Source organism: Tricharina praecox (genome assembly GCF_024521635.1).
Source record: "Tricharina praecox strain CBS 144465 chromosome Unknown BZA05scaffold_4, whole genome shotgun sequence".
Taxonomy (NCBI): domain Eukaryota; kingdom Fungi; phylum Ascomycota; class Pezizomycetes; order Pezizales; family Pyronemataceae; genus Tricharina; species Tricharina praecox.
This window is the reverse complement of record NW_026250406.1, coordinates 513,583-534,446: the sequence shown is the minus strand read 5'-3', so window position 1 is coordinate 534,446 and position 20,864 is coordinate 513,583. Positions and strand designations below refer to the sequence as shown.

The window sequence follows — 20,864 nt, the reverse complement described above, 5'->3', positions numbered from 1 at the left end:
CGTTCACCACCTGCATTTCGCCCTCGTTCTCCACTGCTACTCGTATTGCCAGAACTGTCGCTGATATTGTCTGCTCAATAAACACAGCCTCGTCCTTCGATACAGCCTCCTCCTTCTAGACAGCCTCCTCCCTCCAGACAGCCTCCTCCTTCGATACCGCCGTTTTCCTCGATAACGCCATCTCCCTCCATACCTCGTGCTCCGTACATACTGCTACTCTCCGAGTGTCTTTTCGTTGATACCTTCTCCTTCCTTTGTACCTTGCAGGCCTAGAAGAGGAGCATGTGCCCGCTGGGATGCGCGGAGGAGGAGGGGAGGAAATGGATGAGGGAGAGGAAAGCGGGGATTGGGAGGAGGAAGAGGATGGGTTTATTAGCCCAAATCATGATGCATGTGGATAGTCTATGAGGAGTATATAGTACAAATAGGAACAGAATAAATATTCTGAAATACGCAGGATATATCGCCTACTCGTAAACACCGTGCACAGTAGAAATTTCTGGATGATTGACTACCTACTCCAACAATAGGTAACGCAGACGGTTTCTGTGTTTCCAATCATATACGAAATAGACTGGGCATTTGTCGTTCATACTGGAGATGACAGTCATTTTTAATGTGCAATAGCGCCTTAGTATTCCCAGCGTGACCAGAGTCAGGACCGTCTACACGCCCCAACGGATAATATTGTTTTCCTGATGATCCGGGTGGTCTGCCATTTGACCAGTGTTTTCCAACTCTTCCACAAGCTGGAGGGATTCTGAAAGATCTGCCTCTTGGATCTCCTGCTCGTCCGCGGTGGGTTCAGTGACCGCTTCCTGCGTACTCATCACCCCGACTACGCAATCGATAATGCGATCGACGTTTGTGTCATCCAACAGGGCATCGATCCTCGACCGCCAAATTGGCGGCGAGTAGGGCGAGAAGGGCGGACATGATGTCAAGGGGCTGCTAGTCGGTAACGCCCTCGAGGGGCGACTAGGCTCTGGGGGCCTCGAGGGCCGTACCGTTGTAGTGGGCAGGAAATGTATTGGGAGCGACGCTGGAGTGTAATGCCAGGCTGGCCGTGTACTCGTGGGGATGGTTGTGGCGGCCATACTTTCGGGGAGCGGTGGTTGTAGAGAGATGAGGGATTTCATGGTGAGAGATAAAAGAGTTGTCGTGAGGATGGAGGGGCGGTGATGGTAGAGTAGGAAGAAGAGAGAAAGAGAGAGAGGATGTCGATGGTGGGGTAGGAGGAAGGAAGAAGGGGAGAGAGAATGTTGATGGCTGGTTAGGAAGAAGGAGGAGGATATAGAAAGGGGGGAGGGTGACGTCGTTGAAATAACGCAAGCGGTGCTTGCAACTGAATTACAGTCGAGTCGTTAGAGCGGCTTGCCGCTGCCGCGGAAGCACGCAAACAGTCGCCCATCGAGCGATGACGTGCGAATGCTGCCCGAGAACCACACCACCAGTGTTTTACATAGTCACGGCGGATCGGAAGAGGCTAATTCAGCTTTATCTACTCCTTCTGGGGGTCGGGATAGTAGTACTAACTCCGTGCTATCCGTCATTTTGATGGACGGTATTGTCTGTTCTCGCACCAAGCCAGCTGTCTATCTAGTTTTGCCTCATCGTTTTCTTAATACATTATCCCATCTTACATCGCAATATTTCCGACACATTCTTCCACCTACGTTGCCAACAGAACCTCGGTAACCTTCCTTCCTACCTTCCAGTGCACCTATCAACTTCAACATCGATACCACTTTCAACAGCTATCAAGATACTCGTATGTCCCACCATCGATGCATCTTCCACGTGTTAAGACGAAATGTCAGTGATGTAGCCTCCGGCTTTAATCTTCAAAGCGCGAACTCGATGATGAACGATCAGGAACGTGCCGAGTCTGGACGGATGGTGTTGGAGTTTGAACGTCTGGAAGCGGCCGATGAACACCGCAGCAATGTTGGTAGACAGCAGCAATGCTGGCAGACAGAAGCAATGCGGGCAGAGAATGTATAAACGCGCACAGTCGTCTGTATGCTATGGGAGGACTCCAGATTCTGTATATAGAGGAGCTCCGGTCCGGCGAAAATGTAAAAACCAGACAACGATCTGCCAATACATCTTTTTCTATCTGACAGATGGCATGGGGGAGTACAATGCGCTGATGCGATAACCGGTCGTATATTCCGTGTGGAAATTGTCGGCGAGGCTGATGTCAAGTCTCAAGTTGCTATCGGGGAAGAGGGGGGCGGCAGAGACGTGGGCGCTGCTGGGAACAGAAACGACGGCCGAAGGATGCTCAACAAGGTACTTTACAGTGCTAGAAGACTGTATTTTTCGTATTTAGTAGGTACATCCGCATCATCAAGTATCACGTGTATCTATCTTTCTCTGGGTTGCGAGATGTATGTGGTCCTGTCCGATTGCGGCTTTAGGCGCACATGAAGGATCTCTCCGCATATCCGCTGTAGGGCGATGGTGACGTTTCAAAGGAGCACTGTTCCGAAGGAGTGAAAGACTGAGTCGTGCGAATGGTATCCGGCGGAGAACATGGTGCTGTTTGGTGTCGGTCATGCGAACTGTATCTGGAGATGTTCTCTGTTGTCTAGTCTCGCCAGCGGGTCCACTAGCTCAGTAAATTTGACAGATACGCTGCCGAGAAAAGATCTTCTAGCTCTTCGGTGGGGCGGTTCTTGGTCCCGAGCTATGTGTCGGCTTTCTGATAACTCTAGATATGGAATAGGTAGTCGAAATTCAAACTGTACTTCTCCGATGAGCTCGAAAAATATAAGCAGAAATGATTGTGTAGAGAATCTAATGTGCGCAATCAAATCATTGTCATAATTATTTCAAACCACTCAATACAATATGCATAGCCACATTCAATAAGTGAACCACCCCTCCATCGTCGTCATCTCTCTGTTTGTCTTCCATTCATCCGTCTATTCATCATCCTGTCATCTCTGTTATCTCGTCTTCCCATTCATTTATTTCCTCCACAATGATATGATCCCAACAGCCCACCATCTCAACATTTCATTATCTCAACTTATCACATATCACCATATCACCATCTCAACATCTCAACATCTCAACATCTCGTCTTCTCGTCTTCTGTGTCCTCCTCTTGAATCTTCTTCCTCAGCTTCACCTCCTTCTCTTCTTCGCCACCATTGGGGCTCTTCTCCCACCCCTTCCCCCTGCGCTTCGCCGATCTCCTTCGCTTCTTCGCCACCATTGTGGCTCTTCTCACACCCCATCTCCTAGACGGGGGCCGCTGAATTGACGATGGCTGGTCTAGGAGCCGCCGCATTGTTGAACTTCGAGCGTTGTCCTCGACCGCCAAGTTTGCGACGATTGGGGCGAGTAGGCTCCATGGATCTCGAGCGATGTTCCGTTGTAGTGGGCAGTAAATGTATTTGGAGCGGCGCTGGGAGAAGGATGACGGGACGACTGCGTGCAGGCAGACGGTGGGGATGATAGTGGCGGTCATACTTTGTGGGAGCGGCGGTTGTAGAGAGGTGGAGTGGAGAGATTGATGTCAGCAGGAGGATGGTGACGGTACGAGAGAAGGGCAATCGTGGGGATGGAGGGGTCGTGATGGAAAGAGAAAAGGGAGAGAGGTGAAGAGAAGGGTAGTAGATCGGTACAGGATTGGGTGTGGGAGTTGTAGAGAGTTGTAGAGATTTGTAGGGGAGGGTAGTAGAATGGTGCAGGATCGGATGTACAGAAATATAGAGGATGGTAATGGTAAGAGGCATGTCATTTGTGGTGAGAACAGAGGGGCATTGATGGTAAGGTAGTGAAGGGCTGTGGACGGGGAGGATCATCAGGCAACTTTAGTAAGAGATGAGATGGTGGCATCGATTGTCTCGACTTCGGTGAGAGGGGCACCGAGAGAACCCGCAGCAGGTAAGGTGATCTTGGCCTCCTTTTCTGCTGCGGGTTTTAGAAGAGAGAAAAAGAAAATGGAAGAAAAGAGCCACCTGAGTTCTTCAGGTGATCGTCAAGAAGCTTGTGAGTTGAATGGCGAGACCAAACAACGATGAAAAGGTAGGAAAGAAATGAAATCAATGAAATCAATCACAATAGTGTTGAGAAAGATGATGAGAAAGATGATGAGGAAAGAAACAACCGGCCGACATAGGAGAGAGATCTGCCTTTTATAAACAAGGGCTCTCCGAAAATTTTGCCGATCGAATCTGGTGTAGCCAGGTCGGCGAAATTTCGTCGCTCGTGCATCTGCCATGGCCACCCTCAAATCGAATCAAAACGAATCTCTCTGCCCACGGTCATACCTGCCAGCAGAGCAGGTCGCGACGGGTCCCAGTCTGTTCACAAGCTGTTGACAGTCGGTCCAACTCAAGCTCGCAGCTCTAAGTCGAAACGGACGTGCCAAGGCGTTGTTTACGCTGGGTCCCACAGTAGGAAGAAGGGAGAAGGAGGGATAGGGTATTGATGGTGGGCTCAGAACAAGGGGAGGAAGACAGACGAACAGGGGGAGGACACACCTTGAGTCGTTAGTGATGCTTCTCGCTGCCGTCGAGGCATGCAAAGCTGCTCGCTCATCGAGCGATGACGTGTGAAAACTCGATGGTGAAAGATCAGGATCGGGGAGGGATGACATGGAGGTCTACCTACACTGTACCAGCGAGATAGCCAGTTGTCTAGAGCATGTCGATGAGGCTGATGTCAAGTTGTTATGGGGGAACAGGCGGCAGCGGAGATACATGGGCTGCTGTGACCAGAAAAACCAGGCGAAGAATGCTCAACACAAAAAAGCAAAACACCGACATCTAGCCTAACACGTCTGTGCATCCCACGATAGCTCTCCCTCAGCGGAGCTATGGGAAACTGCTCCACATTGCTCGAAGCCTCGATTTTCCAATATAGCGGGTACACCCGTGACATGATGTATCACACGCATTTATCTTTCTCTGGGCTGCGGGAACAGATCTTCTAGCTCTTCGGCAGAAGCGTTCTGTCTGACGATAAGTATCGGCTCCCTCTACTTTAGAAACTCTAGATCTCAAACAGTATATATCCCAGGTGTGCGTCTTCGATGATCTGGAGAATATGAACAGAAATCACTGTGCGAAGATACCAATGCGAGCAATTACATTATCACAATTAGTCCAGCCACTGTATCCAATATGGATAGCCATATTCGATAAGTGACCCTCCTCCCAATCTCTGCTATCTCCCCGCCTCCCAGCCTCCCAGCCTCCACTTATCCCCCACCGATCAGAATGCATAGCAAAAATTCTAGCATAGGATTCACAAGACAAACCCTACTTCTCATCTCGCCTAAGCCTTGGTACACTCCTCCGCCGTCGGCTTTCGCCCAATAACATGCCACCTGTACGTGTATGAGTGAATCTGCCGATTCGCGACGTCATTCTTTGCGCGTGTGATGATATCCGCCGCTTGCGCGCCAGTCATCCCTCCCACCCTTGTGAAGAGTGCCATTCCGTAGGCCTACTTCCAGTCAGTATCTTCGAAGAAACCAGTGATGCAGAGGTAGCTCACCTCAAACCCGCTCTCGAGGATCATCTTCCCAATGGCGCCCTGCTCCTTAATCGTCTTCTTCTTGGGCCACGTTCCCCACGGCAGCTTATACGTGCCGACGTAAACATCGACGAACCCAGCCTTTTCGAGCTGTTTCTTCAGCGCGTGACCGTTCGTCTCACCGAACCCGGCGGCGCTCGCGAGACGCGTGAAGTGCACCATGTACTCGACGAACGCGCAGTCCGCGGGAACGCTGTTGTCGTCCGACCACGGGCCGCCCATCTCCGCCTCCGCCAGCTCAACCCACCCCCCGGGCTTCACGTGCTCGTACATCTGCTGCACGTAGTGCGGAAGGTCCTTGAGCGTGTAGGTGATGTCGCGGGAGTGGATGAAGTCGAAGTGATCCTAGTAATCACGATGTCAGCCAAGGTTCTGCACATGGATGCATGTCATCCATATTCGGGAGCGATGCAACACGGTACCTTGGGATAAGTCCAATCGAGACTCAAGTCGTCCACCTCGAATTTGCAGTTCGGCACGACCCACGCCGGCTGGATCGGACTGAGATCTACACCGACGACCTGCGCGCTCTTGAACGTATCGGCCATATCGAGCGCCCAGATACCCGTGCCAGTGCCACAGTCGAGGATGTGGTGCGGATCCTTCGGAATCGGTGCGGTGTAGAGGTTGCCGTTTAACACAAGGAGGGAGAGGTGGTGGACGAGATCTAGACGGTCCTGTTCCATCTCATCGTTCGGCGAGATATATTTTCCCTCGGCGTAACGATGGTAACGCCGGCCATTCTCGTAGACGTAGTCGCGGATCGTGGTGCTGAGGGATTGGGTGCTGCTCTGACTATGGGCATTGTCTCGTCAGTAGTCGGTCAAGCTGAGAATCGCCGCGAGTGGGGTGCACGTGATACTTACAGGCTGGAGCCATAGTCAGAGGTGGTGTCATAGTCGTCGTCGACTTCCTGTGTACTGGTGAGCTTCAATTCCGCTGAGAAGCTGCGGCGACATAGATGGTACGTACGATTGATGGCTGGTCGGCGCTCGCTCCGACGGGTAGGGCGGGAACGGCGGCGGCGCTTGAGGCGGGGGGTGGGGACGACATTGCTGGAGATTGATGTACTATAGTAGTGTTGAGGCACGTAGAACTGTAGGAATTAAGTAAGAACCACTGTCGCGTAGATAAAGAGCCCTTCTTCGATCTTTCCTTCAGCGACACCCGGCACTATGTATAAAGCCCCGCTTCCACTTTGTGCGGGGTCGCTGGTATATACCGCTCAGCACAAGTTATGCACACCCGCGGGAGGTTGGTATAAAGTATCCGGAATAGTTATGGCGCAATGATATTTTCGGAATGCGAATCGGTGCTTGAACTGGAGATTCTGGATGAAAAACTGCCGGTGGGGGAAAGGCTCCATGCCCAGGAAGCGGCTGCATATCCGGATCCTAAATGCCAACCACGAGTGCATGATCGCTGTGGAGCACCAATCAGCATGCAAGTACCCAATGAGTGAGACCGACCCCCACACCAGTCACCTACATACATATGCAGCCGGCTGTATCCGCGTTTGGCCTGCCCCAACAGCGTAGCGCTAACGGCTTAGCGGCGGTGGTTGCATCCGCGTATCAAGCCGAATCGAAACCACATGCTTGTTGCGGCATAGATTATGCTTATGGTGCGCGGAACGGGACGACAGAGGAAGCGGCCGGATGTGCCGAGTCGAGTTACCGGGGAGTATGTAGAAGTCTACTCAGCGATTCTCTTTCTCATCTGTTGGCCGGTAGCCGCGTCCTTCAGCCTGTTGTCGATCTCCGAATCAGCTTCCTGAGTCCACGAGAAATCTTTAGGAAACTGTCAATCTGATCTTACTTGTCTTGCTGTTCCTTGGAGTCAACCAAATAAGCGCGCGGGCGGCCTCGGTTTACGTCGCTGGGTAGACTCTTCAGCGACCGCAGTATGCGCGCTGGTATTCGGCGCAAAGGTGACGAAGGTATGCTAAAAACTAGCTGTCTCAGCCGATGAAGCTAAACGATTGGTAGACCATACCCGAGTAGGACATCGCTAAATGAGCGACGACGTGCGGCCCCGCGGAGCTGGATCGACGAAACTGGCTTGACGCCCGTGTAGAAGAGCCCTCCGACGAATATAGCATGCACGGTGCTGGCGATCGAACTTGAGGAAACGCATGCGGCCGAGGACTGAAGTGGTGAAGGTGGTTATGATTCTTGTGGTTATGAGTGGAGGGATTCGTGGGAAAGTGGGGGTGATGGAACCATGCAGCAGCAGACTACAGTAGGTAGCTTGCTGTTGAGGTAGCTTGCTGTTGGGGTAGTTACCTGTACCTCGAGCAGTCAAAGGCTGTGATTCGCAATATCCGCTCCTCCGAATATCCTAACATGCACCTGCACACTCAGTTTCCACGCTTCTATTTTATTTTTGTTTATTCATTGATTGCATGCCACCGATCTAGAAAATCTCAACACCGGAAAAGTACCGGAAAATAAGCCGAGCGAGTGCTTGTGATGCAGCACGACGGTGTACCTTTAGATCATGCCCCCGGCTGAACTCTATCACTCGCAGTACGTAATGTCCTGAGCTCGCTGTTCTTCAATTCCGGTCTTTCCACTACACGCAGTGTTGGGGTTTTACGGTTGGTAGTGGGCACCGAACTGGATAGGATATGACCGAATAACAATCCGTATCCAGAGAAATCTTGGTGAATCCGGGAGTCTGGTAGTAATCGGTTAACAAATACACTCACGATTAAGCATATTTATCCTCCGGAAACTCTGTCCCGAGATGACGGGTTTCTTCGATCTCGATCGCGGCAACAATCCTAGCTGAAGGGGTGTGCTTTTCCTGACACCGAAGTTGATAGCCGGGGATGTGAGCACAGACTGGCAGATCCATAACACCGGTGCCGGTATTCGTGCATTCGAGCATGTAGGTTAAACTCTCTGCTTTTCGGTGGGTTGAAGTGGTAGTACAACAAGATGGCACAGGCGGCAGGTACGGCGTACTTTAATGACTGTCATACGGCAATAAGGAGTCACCCTCTTATGTCTTTACCATCCATACCGTACACCCCGACCGTCATACCCCGGAGACGTGCCTTCTAGGAGATACGACAGAAACGAACACAAGTAATGCCGGAGCTCGCAGGTCTACATGTCCGCAGTAGAAGACGCCTGCACCACCGTGTCACGACCACCTAGGGTGAGGGGCCGGAGCTGGAGCAACACGTCGTAGTCAGGACTACCTACGATAGTTCCGACACCTCAGCACAGAGCGCCTCGAATAATCCTTGCGAACTCTCCACGAACCTCATAATCCTCCCTCGACAGGCACCGCCTTGTGCAACTTGCCCGCCTGAAGGACGTTCAAATCGAGCCGTCGAGACAAGCTTATAGTGCTCTGTATACCTAACGATGTGCTGGCCGGGTCAGGTTACAGGATACCGATGCATCTGAAGTGGTAACTCCCGCCGTAGCTACCGAGCTTCTTACATGTTGCAACCCATGTGCTCCAACGTAGCTTCACGTGGTCCTCGTGCAACCTCGCTAGCGACTGCATGCCCCAGACCTACAATGTCACTGAACTTCTGCCGACCCCACAAACCCACCGCAACCACTTCTTCCTCTCCTTCCTCTCCTCCCTCTCCTTCCTCTCCTTCCTCTCCTCTCTCTCTTTCCTCTGTTTCCTCTCAACAACATCATCCTCTTCATCACGCCTCGGTGCGAAATTCCTATCACTCACTTTACTCTCTGAGCCCATGGCATGCGATGAAGATCATCGATTCAGAATCAATGATCTTCATTGCATCTACCTTCTTTTCCTTTCTCTTCCTCTCCAGCTCCACCCGTCCTCTCACATCCTTCCTATTCTCTCATTGCCTTCCTGTCCCTCTCCTTTCTCTCTGTACCCTACGCCAACGTTTCCTCTTCATATGCCACGTAAGTTTTACATCTTCCCCTTTGATTCCTTCCTTTTGACGAACCATTCCTAATGATGCATAGATCATTTCCACTTTGCCACGCCGTGCTGGACCTCGTCAACCCGAATAAGGAGGTGAGCAAGTACTTGAAGACCAAGGTTTGTCCCTCACCTCCATCATCCACATTCCTCGCGCTAACGAGCGAGAAGATAACTCAAATGGGGCACCTCTTGTCAATGCCCGAGGGACACTAGCTTGTGTTGAAATAAGTTAGTTAATACCACAATGGGGTCCCCCGGTTGGTTTTTGAGTGCGATTGGCACTGTATATTGTGTATACTTGGCGTTCACTGGCGTAGTCGCCGGCTCGCCGTCATCCCTAGTAAGTGCCTTCCCATCTTTTTCCCCCTGCCCACTGGAGAGCTAGACACTGACTTCCGTTACAGACTTTGATTCGGGTTACATGGGTCCTTCGGGACCCACTACCCAGTCGGCCGTCACTAATCGTGACGCCGGAGAATGGGCCGATCAATGGGTTCATGGGGGAGATAATTCCCCCGTTGTCCACCGGGCACCGTCAACGGTGCCGGTTGCAGCGAAGCGAGGAAGGCGACAGTACTGGATGCGACAACGAAGACACAGCCATGGTCTCGGAGTATCACGTCCAGCAGGTCGCCGCCAAGCACCGTGTTGAGCTGACCGATGAGGGGAACAACACGACCACCCACAACATTGCGGCTCTCTTACTTGGCCATTGGCCAATCTACCTCGCGGGGACAATGGCTCCCCGAGGACGACATTCGTCCGCTACCAGGCTCGCTGCTGGATCTTTTGTGAAGATGCGACAGTTTGGACGTCTCAAGGCTATCCAGACCGCCCAAGAGAACGAAGAAAAAGGAAACGATGGGTTCAATATCAAGTGGAATGAACACCCGGCCACCATCATTGGTGGCTTCTGTTTATTTCTGTTGGAGATTTATCGCTGTTGTTGGGCAGGAAGAAGGAGGAGAAGGTGAAGAAGCAAAAGAAGGATGGAATGAAAGATGCGAAGAAGGATGGGCAGAAGGATGAGAAGTTAGCGAAGCAGAAGAGGGATGGGAAGAAGGATAAGAAGCGGAAAAAAGGAGGAGTAGCACAGGCAACAGGTGGTTTATATAGAAGAAACAGAAGATTCAGAGGCATACAATTTACCGACATATGTCTTCCATCCTTGAACTATATCGCTCTATCTTACTCGTCATGCCTTTGGGTTGTTACGATACGTGTTCGCTCCGCTGTGTTGACGCATATTTCGTCACTCGTTTCTGATTTTGTTCAGGGTGTCCTAATCTCACGAACTTCCGTGTACCGCGTCACTTCCGCGGGCCGGGTCATGAACGATCACCCGCTATGTCGAGACACTTCCGTTATCCGTTCTCACACGGAGGTGCCGAGCGGCGGCGTGCGGCCTCTATCCGAGGCATCCCCGAGCCTTCCTGTATATATACCTTTCTTTCTACCGTTTCTGATATTTAATACACTATCTCGCGATACCACTTTTCTTGACACAGGGGGGGGTTTTGGTCGATGGGTCAGCTAAACCTGCCAATAGTTATGCCGTTTAACCAGTTATCCAGTTACATCGGTTCCTCCGCCAGTTGGATCTTAACAGTGCAATTGGTTTGGTAATGGTGGAGTCTGCGAAGAGGAGAAGCTGCCATTATGATATCTCCCCATTTTCTCCTCGTCCAGATCTCTGGTGCCAGTTCAGCATCACCAGATGCCCCAAGTCTCTCACCTCCAAGGATCTCATTCTACTCTTCAAACTCCCACTGCAACCTCAGTTGCAATGCAATCCAATACGCTTCTTGCCAGCAGCCAGGGCCATCGTCCCTAGTAGCCTCCTCATATTGTCTTCAATCGTGGCCAGGTCTGCGGGCAACATAAATTTGCAAGTTATGGAGCACGTCCTCGGACCCCAGGACACCTGGAAGCCCTTGTACGCTGAAGTTCCTGACGCCTAAACGGCCACCGCGGTTGTAACCGACTACGAAGGCAGCATCACCTCCGAGCAGAAGGCGGAAATGTAAGAGTACAAAAAGCGATCAGCTGCCTCCTGCGCAACATCTTCTTGAAGCGCGACCTCAAGCTCTGCTACGGCACCTGTAGCTTCGTCGTAGGATGCCGGATCAATGGCGGCCGCGACAACTTCTGCAACCGCGCCGAGGTCACAGGATAGCCGGACGGCGGATTTCGTCATAGTCTAGATAGGCTGGGCGGTAATGTTGAAGAAACAAACAACAAATTCTATTCCCGTGCTCTTCAATTGTTTGTTGCGTTAGTGACTAGTGAGGGAGGGGTGGGCTGGAGGGGGAGCTGTCACGTGACTGAAACCCTATTTTTTCGCCGCCGCTCTACCTATAAGATGGCCACCCTTCCTTCTACTTTCCACTCATCTTCTTTTCATCTTTCTTCTTTTTCTCATCCTCCCATCTACTTCCCACAACAACAATCTACATCATCACCCGCTTTCAGCCCTCGGGGGCATTTTCTTTTCATCACATGGTGGTCAAGAACGCAAAGGAGAAATGACTTCCAACAGGGAGTCATCCGCAACTTTCATGTAAGCACTCACCGCACTTGACTCTCCTGTCCTTTTATTTCCCGTATTCTAATTCAATGACACGTTTCAGCCAAGTCCGCCTCTCTTGAGTGACGGAAGAAACACTGCCTGCGGGGACACGCTACCACCGACTGGGTGGAACTCAAACAACCTTCCATTGTCTCAATAATGTGGGTCAATATTCCGGACAGCAAGATGTTTTTCAATTCTAATCTGTATAGGTTTGCTGCCTGTATTTATAGGCAGCAAGTGGTCGTTACCGGCGCGACGTCTGAAGACGACTGCCGTTTCGGTTCTCCGAAGTTAAATGCCGCCGGGTTGAGACCCGATGAACGCTATGCCACACTGTGGTGCGCGCCTCGAACCAACAACACAGAGGACACCTATCGGCCACTCTGGATAAACTCAGAACACTCCTTACAACATGTTTGAGCTTGCAGCGTGGAGGAACTAGCTTTTGCTCGCCCTGCTGGACAAGTACGTGAACTGGAAGAAGGAGACGTTCCCCCAGTCCCAAGACCTCCGTCGTCCAAGTCAAGTCATCGACCACGAAGAGTTATAACCGGCTGCGGACCCGACCCCCTCGAAGCCGGTCTTGCCGCTACACCGAGCCAAGCGTCCCAAGCGAACCCAATCGGATCGCCTTGGTTTTCCTACCTATATATTCCAAGCTTCATTCCCTTCAGTAATGATGGAAATTTTAATTCTCGGAAATCGGATTTCGATGGCGGCGGCCAGGAGTCGCCGATTGAAATGTCCTGGATGGGTGTCAATGGGGAGGTTGCGACTGACGGAGTGGGAGACATTCCAGAGGATAACGGCGAGACTCGATGAGGGCTACTGCGATATAGTTCTCCGACATTTCTGTACTGATTTGCTCTGGTTCTATGGGTCATGCAGTCGGTGGAAAATTTTGGGATGTGGTATTTAAAATTTTATATCATATTTTCTATACTTAGAAGTTCTTTAAAATAAAACATGTAATTTATATTACACAAAAACCCTTTGTCTACTGCTGGTCCTTTTACAAGCTACGTCTCCTAATTTTATCGGTGGGTAGTCATATGGCGGCAGGCAGCCGGGCTTCAAATTCCGATTCGTGCATAGTAATATGCTAGAACTATAGAATCAGGTCCCAGCATGCCGATGCATCCAAAGTCGTAAAGCCCGCCGTAGCCACCGAGCTTCTCATAACCCGTATGATCAAATCAGGCGGCACGTGAACAGTGTGCAACCCCGGTAGCGACGGGATGCCCCAGACCTAGAATGTGACTACACTTTTGCCGACCCCACAAGACCCACACACGACCACTTGCTCCTCTCCTTCATCTCCTTCATCTCCTTCATCTCCTTCATCTCCTTCATCTCCTTCATCTCCTTCATCTCCTTCATCTCCTTCATCTCCTTCATCTCCTTCATCTCCTTCCTTTCCTTCCCCTCAACAACATCATCATCCACATCACGCCACCGTGCGATATTCCTATTACTCAGCTTACTCTCTACGCCCGCATGCGGTGAATCGGTTCTTTTCTGCGTTCAACATTCGGCTTCGAGCAATAGTGACGAACAACCCCGTATGATTGAATGCAGTGGACCTTCCTCTCCCTGCTCTCCCTTCTCTCCATCCTATCCTTCCTCATCTTCCCTCTGAACTATTCGGATACGTCATGTAAGTTAGATATCTTTCCTTCCCATCTTTTTTTATCTCTGCCTGCCCGAGAGCTAGATACTGACTTCCGCTACAGACCGCGAAGCAGAACGATGCGGTTCGGTTTCTTGGCCATTGACCAAATTACCTCGCGGCTCGAATGGAGGTCTCACTGAAAACAGTGGAGTTGGTTTGGTCGGAGGCACCATTCACTTCAAGTATGCACCCGCTTCCCCACCCAAACTCAAGTTTCACTGGCTAACAGTAGATGTACACTTAGTTTGTGATCTGGTCACCTCTTACCTGGGGAATTTACAAAGACTCAATTCCCCTTATTCGTCGCTTTCTCTCGCTCGTCCGCACCGCAGCCATATATTTGGCCTGCCCTGCAATTAATATGGCGATGGACTCCTTCATCTGTCCTGGCGAATACAGAAGCCTCAATGCAACTCGCGGTCATCTGCGAGTTGCTTTGATGCTCAATCGCACCTGGACCCTTGGCGAACTGATGGAGACGGTCACATTCGGAATATCTTATTCGGAGCTCGCTCGAGAGGATGCGGAGTATCAAAAAGCCGACCAAACCACTGGACTATTGCGGGCGCACCATCAGTGGTGCAAAAAATGCGAATTGGGTGCGCAATGCAAATCGAAAGCCTGCTGAGGCTTCAGAGCGATGAGCTATGGAAAGCGGTAACATGTTTCTTTTTCAATGACTCTAGCCTCGACGAGAAAAGGGAGGGGAAAAGAAGAGAGCGCGAGGGAAAAGACGAACAGATGACAATACCTTGCGTGCTGCTTGTTCCTTGGTTTCGGGGTGGCTTCTGTTTATTTCTATTAGAGATTTACTGTTTCTGATCTTATTCAGGCGGGGGAGGGCGGAGGGGGGAGGGGGGAGAGTTGGGTTGTCGACAGTTAAGCTGCTGAACCTGCTAATAGTTTTTGCAATTTATCCAGTTATCCAATTCAAACCGGTTCCTTCGTTAGTTGTTTCTCAATAGTGTAGTTAGTTTGGTAGATTCTGCGTAAGTATATCTAGTTGGTTGGAATGTTGCTCTTCGAAAGAAAGTACAGCGGTTTATGCTGCGTGACTGAGCCCTTACCCCGACTGCTGAGCGGTACCTATCCAGTCACCGTATTCTCGAAAGTTCTGGTATACCCGGCCTAGAACCATCCATCCCCTAGGAGCTAGATCCCCTGCGTCTACGCTTCATTTACTTCATCGCTTCTGCCCATGGAATTTGTTGCTTGGCGGGGAGGTGAGGTGGATGCATACGTTGTCACTCGGAAGGTACGGGTACGGGATGTGTCAAGAAAAGTGGCATTCTGAGGTAGTGTACAGTGTATCGTAGCCGGAATAAATGCATATATAGAGGTAGGCGAGGGTTCCTCGGATAGAGTCCGCTCGCCACTTCCCGTGAGGACGGATAACGGAAGTCTCTCGACATAGAGAGTGATCTCGCATGACGCGGCACACGGAAGTTCGTGATATTATGACAGGATGGGCCAGTTCGTCTTTCTCTACGGGGAACGCGGGGCCGAGGAAAAGTTCATCTTGAATACCTGTCATCAGGGTTTCATTCACATTTCAGACCTATGAAAGGACGCGAGCTCGCATACGGCGGCCAACAAGTGCATCTGCAGTGCCCATACTCGTATGCTCGACTCGCCGGGGAACTATGGAATGCTAGGCGCAGGTGATGGAATGTCTCCATCGGAAGGTTGGGGGTGGTGAGCTGGGAGATCCGGGGGAGGTTAAAACTAGGCTTTGTTACTGTTGATCCGTCTGTTTAGGCGGCGGAGGCCGGAGATGCTGTATTCACTGCGAAATTTTCTACCTATGTATTTCACTTCACAACCCTCTGTTCTTTCCCGGACGAGATCGTAGAATAAAACACGTACCATCCTGGGACGGAGGGATACTACTGAGGTTCCCTTTTGTAGCCTGCCTCAGAGAGCAGAAACAATCGCGAGCCTGAGCATGTATCCCATTTGAAGAGCTCGATCACTGAGTAGGTAATGTTCATGAAATTCCCTTTTGGTTCCAGTAATACCGTCGTCATCGTCTTCGATTTCCTGCATATATATTTATCAGCTTGTTCTTCGATTCGTTTACTGAGAGTACGTCTCAATTCAACTTTCGATCCAAAGTTCGATGAATTAATCGTACGATTACGGATATTCGTTCGGTTATCAACATCCGAGAAGTAATTGTACGATCATAGATAGCCGTTCGGTTCTCTACATGCGAGAGGCTATCACACGATCACAGATAGTTGTTCGGTGCTCAACAAGCGACAGATTCTGTTCGATTACCGGCACGTTCACCCTGTAGCCGATTAAATTCATATTCTCTCCCTCTCCGCACGTCAATCACCTTAGCAGTAACTTCCCGCCAATGCCATCTATTAAACTCGCACAGCGCAGAAGGTACGGTCAAATTTTGGAGTCCGGAGAAACTCTGAAAATCACGGCCTCCGCCAATGCCTCACGCTGCGCTTTACGATCTCGCCCGGGGATTATACGCAATCTCCTTTGGTAGAATACTCTATACCACCTGGCAGGATAAGTACTACTCTAGGCGCGACTCTCCCGTGGTACAGACCCCTTGTGCACACAGCCGTTCACCCAAAATCACTCCTGGTGTTTGCGTTTTCGCTACCAACAATCCCTCACGAGATAAACAGGAACGGGGTGATATTGCCATGATCTCGATAGACGGTATGTAATTACTGATTAAACAACAAACAAAATCACCAGACAAACAGTAGCTGGGAGGACCAGTTCTTGAGTGGGTCCTCCGGCTCATCTGGGGCTCGTGGCAATGCTGGTAAGTTGCCATCATCTCTGTGGCGGAAGTACAGAGACGCAACAAGCAATAGCAATCTCGAGTCAAGAATAAGCCAGCCGTTGTGCTCCGCTTGTCAGAGGGAGTTCAATATGCGTTTCAAAGTAGGTAAGTGTGTAGGTTTTGGTGCTCAGTGGCTGGTCACCGATGCTATTAGTGGCCACTGGGAAAAACGGGATGCCGAGCTTTTGAATTATCTTCTTGCTGCCGGCTTTTCTATCTGATTAGGGTACCTGGCTGAAGTAAAAGTAGCCCTTACTCTCATAACTAGGTCCCGACGCTTACGTTGAGCAACTGTGAACACACGCAAAACCTCTACCTTCCTCACTTACTTCACCTCCTTCCTCACCCCCTCCACCCCCTTCCCCGTCTCTTCCGCATCGTCCTTCACCACATCCTCCATATCCCGCCCATCACTCATTGTTCCTTACACAACCTTCCCGCACCGACGACACAATGAACATCCACCAGAAGTTCGTCCTATTTTACATCTTGGCTGCCCTGGCCTTGCTGGGTATTGCTGGAGCCAGAAACTCAACCAACGATTTTCGCAACGAGTGCGTCTCTGCGCATAACAAGTACCGCGAGATTCATGGCGCTGGTGCCCTCGAGTGGAACGATCAGCTGGCAGCAAAAGCTGATGAGCTTGCTAGGGAATGCCCAGACATGGTGGTCCCTACTGGCTACGAGAAAGCTGCGCACAGCGCGAGCGTTTCGATCGGCTACGACAACGTTACCGCGGCCATCAACTCGATATACGCCGCGAGGAAACACTACAACTTTGCCACCGGTCATTGGAATGTTAGTCCCCTTCCCTCCCTGCTTTACCTACCATTTTCCCCTTCGTCTTTATGCTTACTGAATAACTTATTTAGAGGAAGATCGGTCATTTCACTCTTGTCGTCTGGAGGGGCTCAAGGTATCTCGGTTGCGCTGTCAAGCTGTGCCCTCAGGGCCTCTTGTACGCGTTTGAATATGACACTGGTACATAACCCCACTTCCCCCGATGGTTGAAGACTTCAACTGACCAACCCACCTAGGTAACGTCGATGGCCAGTTCGTCTCGAACGTTCGTCCTGACCAACTACCATACAACCGCAATTTCCTCGGTGACGGAGGCGGTCTCCAGCAGGAGTTGAGCATGCCAATCCCAAATCGCAGCGCAGCCAACTTGAAGATCTCGTGGATCAATATCGCCACGACGATCCTCACGTTGGTCATCGTCACCATCTTCGGATCGGTTGGAACCATCACAACGCTGGCCTGGGCTGCCTGGAACGGCTACCTCAATCATCCAGACCTCTTCGGTGAGTTGTAGGTGTCGAAAGATGGAACTTCCTGGATCATGAGCTTTTTAAGTTCATCTGCAAGTTCATCTGGTGCTTTGGATACTTTTCTTTCGTTCTGTTCTTTCGCTGGCTTGGGGGTGCCTGTTGTTTTCTTCTGGCGGCGTGCACACCGGCTTTGACACTCCGAGGTTGAATAGAATGATAACTTCTCCATTTTGATTCTTCATCCTTTCCAATGTGACCGTTCTCGGGATACGATACCTATGTAGCCTTTGGAGTACGTATATTGGTGTGCGTTTATTCTCGGGAACAGGGAGCCCAAGTGAGAGCTATCTACATGTTTCTAAAGTAGCAAGCGACTCAGGACAGCAGTGATGCACATGTTTTCTCGAACCAAATTTTGCCCATTGCACCAGTGACCACAGGCGATCACACGGTGCGACCAAAAGGGCAGCTGAACCAACAGCGATCGATCGTCCGGGTGCGTCTGACAGTAAAGTAAAGTCTGCTTACAGCCGTTGGAGAGTGCTGTAACATGTTGCAAAGGTGACAGCACTTCATAGTCTACATTAGAAACGTCGGTACCTATTTCCACCCAAATATCTGGGTCAGCAATCACCGAGGAGTAAATAAATAATTTGAAATCTCTTCCTGTTCCTAAACTATATGCTAGGTATTACCCCGAATCGACACACCTGCACCCGCACTTCCTGCCAAATCGAACCTGCGAACACATGCCTTTCTCCCTCAGGAGTTAAAAGACGCTACCAAAAAAGAGCTGGTATGTAGATTCCCAGCAAAGAGCTTAACAGTCCATGATGATGGAGATCCACCAAAGCAGGGGGAGGCTGCTTCTACTGAGCCTAGGTTCTTCCTGCCGCATTGACGCTGATCCGGCCGGGATCACGCGAAATCCCTAGCTTACCGCCCGCCGAACCGACGAAATAGACTCGCTTCGAGAACCCATGCTTAAGTAGCATCCTTGCATGGGGTGACGCCCACCATCGCGTAAAGAACTTTCCATGTCCCTCGCTAGAGTTTGTGTCTTTGGTATGGCGGAGGCAGCTTTCTTTTGGACGGCGAATACTGAGACTTCTCAAATACGTGTTTGGGGACATAAAAAACTTCGCGCTCGTTCATTTCCTAATGTACAGTGTTTTACAGCCAGATACCACGTTTATTTGAAGTCTGGCATCCGCCCCAGTCCGCCAATGTCCTCCTTCGTCGCATCCCTGCTCTTCCGGACCTCCACATGATTCTTAATCATCTTCAGGATCTCACTATCTCTCCATCGCCTCGGCGGCGGCCTGTACGGCTCCCTATTCCTCCCAATCGTTTGGGCCCACTCACCCGGCGCCTGCCCGCCAAACTCTGTAACACCGCCTTCCTTCTTCTGCTCCTTCGCGCCCGCCTCCCCACTCCTCTCTTCTGCAACAGTAGGCTTCGCATCCTGTGGTCCTGCGCCCGTCATACCCGTATCCGCGCCGCCTCCCGGGGGCGAGCTTCCGCCTTCCGCATACTCCACACTCGTGGGTGGGGCCTGCTGAGTAGTCCAATAGTATATATCCCAATCATTCTCGTCCAAGAAGCGATCATACTGATCCAACATCTCCCTGTCCATCTTTTCAAGATTCTCATGCGCAAATGTGCTCAGCAGAAGGTCCGTCTCGAGAATCCCGCGCTTGCGCGACTGGTAGAGGAGGCGCGCACGCATAGTCTTCAGGTCCTCGCCGACGCGTCGGAGCGGCTCGACGCGGAATTGACCTGAGAGGATCTCGCCGACGTCGAGCTCTTGCTCGGTGTCGCCGAAGGAGCCGCCGAGTCCGGGATGTGTAGCTGCTGAGCTGATGAGCTCGGGAGGCGCATTGTGTACGCCTACGGAGGAGGATGCGGGCGTGGATGGAGAAAGTCCCGGGTTAAGAGGTTTCTTCAGTTGGGATTCGCGGTAGGCGTTGGTGTTTGGTGGATACTTCTCGGTGGCGAAGCTTGCGGGGTTGTTGTCCGGAGCGCCCGCCGGAGATGAGGGTTTGGATTTGGAGGCATACGTGCGGAGGGGGGCGAGAAGGCGCGGCCGGAGAAGGCGGGGGAGTGGACGGAGCATCGTGGTTCTGTCAATGGTGAGCGTGTCAGTGGGGAGAGGGAGCAGGAAGGGAAATAGGAACAAGATGCCGTCATGTTCTCGGCTCGGCTAATACGGCCTTGGGCTCCGAGTAGTTGCCGAGAATGAGTAAGCCGTGTCCTTGATCACGTAATGATGGATTCGCCCGTTGAACTCTCAACGGATAAACAGGCATCCCGGTCCTCTTCTCAGTGATAACGGCAACCCGAATCCACGCTCGGGTTTCGCAAGCTCGCGGCCCTCAAGAGATCCCGCAATCTCACTGCACGTATCAGGATGAGCACAATTATAACAGGATTTGATCCACCCACTCATGGCCGGTCCGAAGCTTGCGTCCGTTCCAGCAAGGTTCGTTGCCGCGTCGGGACTCGGACGCTTCCTGGAGGTTGTGTGGATTTAGACGTCTGTGAAGATTGTAGTCGAGATAGCTCGTACCTTACTTCCGCACATCAAGGTGAATAAACTCCGCTTAATGCGCAGACCCTGCCAGAATATGTACGTTCGTGTCTTCGTAGGCTTCGTGGAGGAGGGAGGCGATAAGAACTTCGAGTATCTGAAACGACCTGAAGACTGTTATTCGCGATTAGATACCTGATACTATCCTGAGAGTCAGAGCCCTGTCATACCTCAAATCATCCATAAGAACCCAAAACCAAGCCGACTGGTAAGCCATCGATGAACCTCTTGTAGCTCGCTATTCGCAGATTCAGAATCTTTTTATTGAGGAGCAGTGACGGTCGTGGTATGGCGGAGCGATGGTGAAATTTTCGGTGGAGAAGAGAAACTTTCGGTGGAGTGAAAACGACGAGCTTTCGGTCGAGTGAAGACGACGAGCTGTCGGTGGAGACGACGAGCTATCGGTGAAGACGACGAGCTTTGGGTGAAGAGGACGAGCTGTCGGTGGTGAGGAGCAAGTGAAG

General features: G+C 51.2%; 4 protein-coding genes across 4 annotated transcripts; 2 read left to right on the top strand and 2 right to left on the bottom strand.

The window, feature by feature from the left end:
- Positions 1–4,990: 4,990 nt before the first annotated feature.
- BZA05DRAFT_388224 (S-adenosyl-L-methionine-dependent methyltransferase) lies at positions 4,991–6,969 on the bottom strand. Its single transcript, XM_051482655.1, has 5 exons — positions 6,529–6,969; positions 6,423–6,469; positions 5,979–6,351; positions 5,518–5,901; positions 4,991–5,466 (listed from the first exon to the last, which is right to left on the bottom strand). The coding sequence occupies exons 1-5, from the start codon at positions 6,607–6,609 to the stop codon at positions 5,296–5,298; spliced, it is 1,056 nt and encodes a 351-aa protein (XP_051342485.1). The 5' UTR covers positions 6,610–6,969; the 3' UTR covers positions 4,991–5,295.
- Positions 6,970–9,724: 2,755 nt separating this feature from the next.
- Positions 9,725–11,656, top strand: BZA05DRAFT_442049 (uncharacterized protein; the record flags this gene model as incomplete). Its single annotated transcript, XM_051486716.1, has 4 exons — positions 9,725–9,820; positions 9,885–10,357; positions 10,435–10,583; positions 11,520–11,656. 4 exons carry the CDS (start codon positions 9,725–9,727, stop codon positions 11,654–11,656), a joined length of 855 nt encoding a protein of 284 aa, XP_051342484.1.
- A 5,354-nt stretch (positions 11,657–17,010) lies between these two features.
- On the top strand, positions 17,011–17,483 carry BZA05DRAFT_318279 (CAP domain-containing protein; the record flags this gene model as incomplete). Its single annotated transcript, XM_051480407.1, has 2 exons — positions 17,011–17,337; positions 17,412–17,483. Coding segments are annotated over 2 exons (399 nt in total), but the record flags the coding sequence as incomplete, so codon positions are not given.
- A 1,406-nt stretch (positions 17,484–18,889) lies between these two features.
- On the bottom strand, positions 18,890–20,052 carry BZA05DRAFT_388218 (Flavinator of succinate dehydrogenase-domain-containing protein). The gene has a single exon (XM_051482654.1). It carries the CDS (start codon positions 19,924–19,926, stop codon positions 19,003–19,005), a length of 924 nt encoding a protein of 307 aa, XP_051342482.1. The 5' UTR covers positions 19,927–20,052; the 3' UTR covers positions 18,890–19,002.
- Between the last annotated feature and the right edge of the window lie 812 nt (positions 20,053–20,864).

Excerpts from the sequence above, each read along its gene's own strand:
- BZA05DRAFT_388224 (XM_051482655.1), bottom strand. The coding sequence starts at position 6,609 with ATGTCGTCCCCACCCCCCGCCTCAAGCGCCGCCGCCGTTCCCGCCCTA. Across the intron at positions 6,352-6,422 it reads TCTGACTATGGCTCCAGCCT|TCAGAGCAGCACCCAATCCC; the intron begins GTAAGTATCACG and ends CAATGCCCATAG. Across the intron at positions 5,902-5,978 it reads TCGATTGGACTTATCCCAAG|GATCACTTCGACTTCATCCA; the intron begins GTACCGTGTTGC and ends CGTGATTACTAG.
- BZA05DRAFT_388218 (XM_051482654.1), bottom strand. The coding sequence starts at position 19,926 with ATGCTCCGTCCACTCCCCCGCCTTCTCCGGCCGCGCCTTCTCGCCCCC.